This window comes from Marmota marmota, unplaced genomic scaffold (assembly GCF_001458135.2).
Source record: "Marmota marmota marmota unplaced genomic scaffold, marMar, whole genome shotgun sequence".
Lineage (NCBI taxonomy): Eukaryota > Metazoa > Chordata > Mammalia > Rodentia > Sciuridae > Marmota > Marmota marmota.
In genome coordinates, this window is record NW_026000321.1 from 1 (window position 1) to 3,442 (window position 3,442).

Here is a 3,442-nt window from a genome sequence, read left to right on the forward strand (position 1 = left end):
AGAGAGAGAGAGAGAGAGAGAGAGAGAGAGAATCAATTTCTAGGTTAAAATCAGATAAGCCCTTACAATAGGACATCAGCAAATGAAGCTACAATTTCAATGAGAAAAGGGGGAAGGGGGGAGATAGCAAATGATCCTCTCCACCAATAATTACTAAGTGTTTATCTTTTTTTAAGAGAAAAAATAGAAAGAAAGAACTAGATCTCCACCAGATGCCAGGTTTTCCTCTCTAATGAACACATTTACATTTACCAATATTAGTTCCTATTGCTCTGTGCCCTTCTAAGAAATCACTAATTTCACAGGAAATACATGCTTTTTAGTATATAAAGAATGGCAGAATAAGCTCACCTTGTTTTTACTTTTCTCATTTTCTTCAGATCTGTCTTCTTAGAGAAACTAATGCCTTAATGACTTTCTGGTAGCTGCAAGCCTTCTTTTATTTCTGCTAAATATATGAAAATGTATGCAAATTTAAATCAAGCTTAACCTAGGAGCTCTTGCAATATATTTAATGGAATTTCAAACCAATAAGCGAACTCTGATGCCGTCTTCTGTAAGAATAAATATAATTATGCAGCTAGGTTACCTCCAAAATTATGCTATGAACGGTCATTTTTAAACTTCAGATTTCGTCTTGGATATTGGGTGTTGCCTTTTCTCAAATAGAGTAAATCTAAAATCTTTGCATTTCTCTCCAACTCTGCTTCCAAGCAACGATTTTGTTCGGGGCTGTGGAGCACATACACTTGTCCGTCACAAATTTATAAAAGCTTAAAAAGATAGGAGTCTTTCTTGTCTCTTTTTCTAATAAAAACGTAGAAAAAAAAATAGTCCCGTTTTCCCAAGCTGAACGCAAATTTGAGCTGGATAGGAATTAGGCAGGAGGAGGTGAGCATATTAGCTGCCAAACTGCCTCACTTTCACTGAATATCTTGGGCACTGTAAATGATACACATTTTCTTAAGTTTAGCAGGGGAGCGGTGGGTAAATGTTTTAAACAAAAATTTCAAGAAGACGGCAAGAAGAAGAAGAGTAGTGAATATTTTCCTGTTTATCTACTGGGAGGGGGTCCGCTGAGTGCCTGGCGTGAGTGTGAATGAGGGCTGCCGGCTTCAGCAAACAGTGCTTTTTTATAGAAGTTGTGGGACTTCTGATAAGAACTGACATGGAGTAGTAATCAAGTTAGGCTTCCAAATGACCAACTGAATTGGGAAGCAAACTTCAAAATAACTAAATTTTGCCATAATCACATTAAATTTTACTTTCTTATCTCAATTTTCGGAAGAAACTGGTCATCTCAGGTACTTTCAGTTCTTGTAGTCGTGTTTCTTATAAGTGATAACTGAGATAAATAAAGTAAACTGAAATATCTCTTAATGGATTCATGAATTCATTGATTTAGGCTCCTATAGAAGTCGTTGCTTTCCTCAAAGTTTGTAGCGGTATTTCGTTTTGCAATCCCCGGTAAACACTAAATCAGAATGCTAAGTGAGTCTGAAAAATCCTTATGTATTAAGATTAAAATGATATTTAGACTTGTTTACGTTTCTCTTTCATTCTTTATGACAATCTAAATGAACTAAGCGGAGTTTTAAAAATCCCAGTTTGCCGCCTCAACTCCCCATACCCTCACACAAATACTTCCTCCCCTTTCCAACCACAAACACTCGCTTAATCTGACGGGAGGGGGGAAAGGGTTAACCAAAAGAGACACTGTGTGCTAGGCAGCCAATGGAACCCAAAGATTGATTCACTTCCTGCTTGGGTCTCACTGAAACTCCAGAGCTTCGCCAGCCTAATTTGGAAAGCTAGATCGGCCTCCTGCGCCACCATTGGCTGTGTTCACGCCTGGCCAGGCCAAAACGCACTGCAATTGGCCATGGCCAGTGCCGGTAACCCGCCACTAGCGGCTCTGGCTCCCCCGCACCGTAGATGTCAAAGGCTGAAGCTGCTCCCTTTGCCACATTATAACTAGTAGGGGATCCTCACCGACCATGGCCACAGCTGCCTCGAATCCCTACAGCATTCTCAGTTCCAGCTCCCTAGTCCATGCGGACTCTGCGGGCATGCAGCAGGGGAGTCCTTTCCGCAATCCTCAAAAACTTCTCCAAAGTGAATACTTGCAGGGAGTTCCCAGCAATGGGCATCCCCTCGGGCATCATTGGGTGACCAGTCTGAGCGACGGGGGCCCTTGGTCCTCCACGCTAGCCACCAGCCCTCTGGACCAGCAGGACGTGAAGCCCGGACGTGAAGACCTGCAGTTGGGTTCGATCATCCATCACCGCTCGCCACACGTAGCCCACCACTCGCCGCACACTAACCACCCAAACGCCTGGGGGACGAGCCCAGCTCCAAACCCGTCCATCACGTCAAGCGGCCAACCCCTTAACGTGTATTCACAGCCCGGCTTCACCGTGAGCGGCATGCTGGAGCACGGGGGACTCACCCCACCGCCGGCAGCCGCCTCCACACAGAACCTGCATCCTGTGCTCCGTGAGCCCCCAGACCATGGCGAACTTGGTTCACACCACTGCCAGGACCACTCAGACGAGGAGACGCCAACCTCAGATGAGTTGGAACAGTTCGCCAAACAATTCAAACAAAGAAGAATCAAGTTGGGTTTCACGCAGGCCGACGTAGGGCTAGCGCTGGGCACATTGTATGGCAACGTGTTCTCGCAGACCACTATCTGCAGGTTTGAGGCCTTGCAACTGAGCTTCAAGAACATGTGCAAGCTGAAGCCCTTGCTGAACAAGTGGCTGGAAGAGGCGGATTCATCCACAGGGAGCCCGACCAGCATTGACAAGATCGCCGCCCAGGGCCGCAAGCGCAAGAAGCGAACCTCCATCGAGGTGAGTGTCAAGGGCGTACTGGAGACGCATTTCCTCAAGTGTCCCAAGCCTGCCGCGCAGGAGATCTCCTCGCTGGCAGACAGCCTCCAGTTGGAGAAAGAAGTGGTGCGTGTCTGGTTCTGTAATCGAAGACAAAAAGAAAAAAGAATGACTCCGCCAGGGGATCAGCAGCCGCATGAGGTTTATTCTCACACCGTGAAAACAGACACATCGTGCCACGATCTCTGACTGGAGGAAGAGAGGAGGCCAGCCGCACTGGGAGCAGAGCGGATTTCTTTCTCTTTTACTCTCTTCTCTTCATTTTAATATTCTATATTATTGCTATAACTCTATATTATTGCTATAATTCTTTCTTTCTTTCTTTCCTTTTTCTTTTCTTTGAGGGGGTTCTAACTTATGCTAAGAAAACACACACACACACACACACACATTCAGGCTTCTCAACTCTGATACACAGTTATATTAAGCAGTTCAGGTGGGGACCTCAGGTTCCCTGCCACCCTGGCAATTTCCCTCCAAACCTTTTATGCTGATCAATACATATTGTTTACTCTGAGTAAGGTTTGTTTGATCACTCCACTCTAGGA

At 45.2% G+C, this 3,442-nt stretch overlaps 1 protein-coding gene across 1 annotated transcript; it reads left to right on the top strand.

The window, feature by feature from the left end:
- Positions 1-1,927: 1,927 nt before the first annotated feature.
- On the top strand, positions 1,928-3,436 carry Pou3f4 (POU class 3 homeobox 4). Its single transcript, XM_015476799.2, has one exon. It carries the CDS (start codon positions 1,998-2,000, stop codon positions 3,081-3,083), a length of 1,086 nt encoding a protein of 361 aa, XP_015332285.1. The 5' UTR covers positions 1,928-1,997; the 3' UTR covers positions 3,084-3,436.
- Positions 3,437-3,442: the final 6 nt, after the last annotated feature.

Coding starts and splice junctions, on each gene's coding strand:
- Pou3f4 (XM_015476799.2), top strand. CDS start 1,998: ATGGCCACAGCTGCCTCGAATCCCTACAGCATTCTCAGTTCCAGCTCC.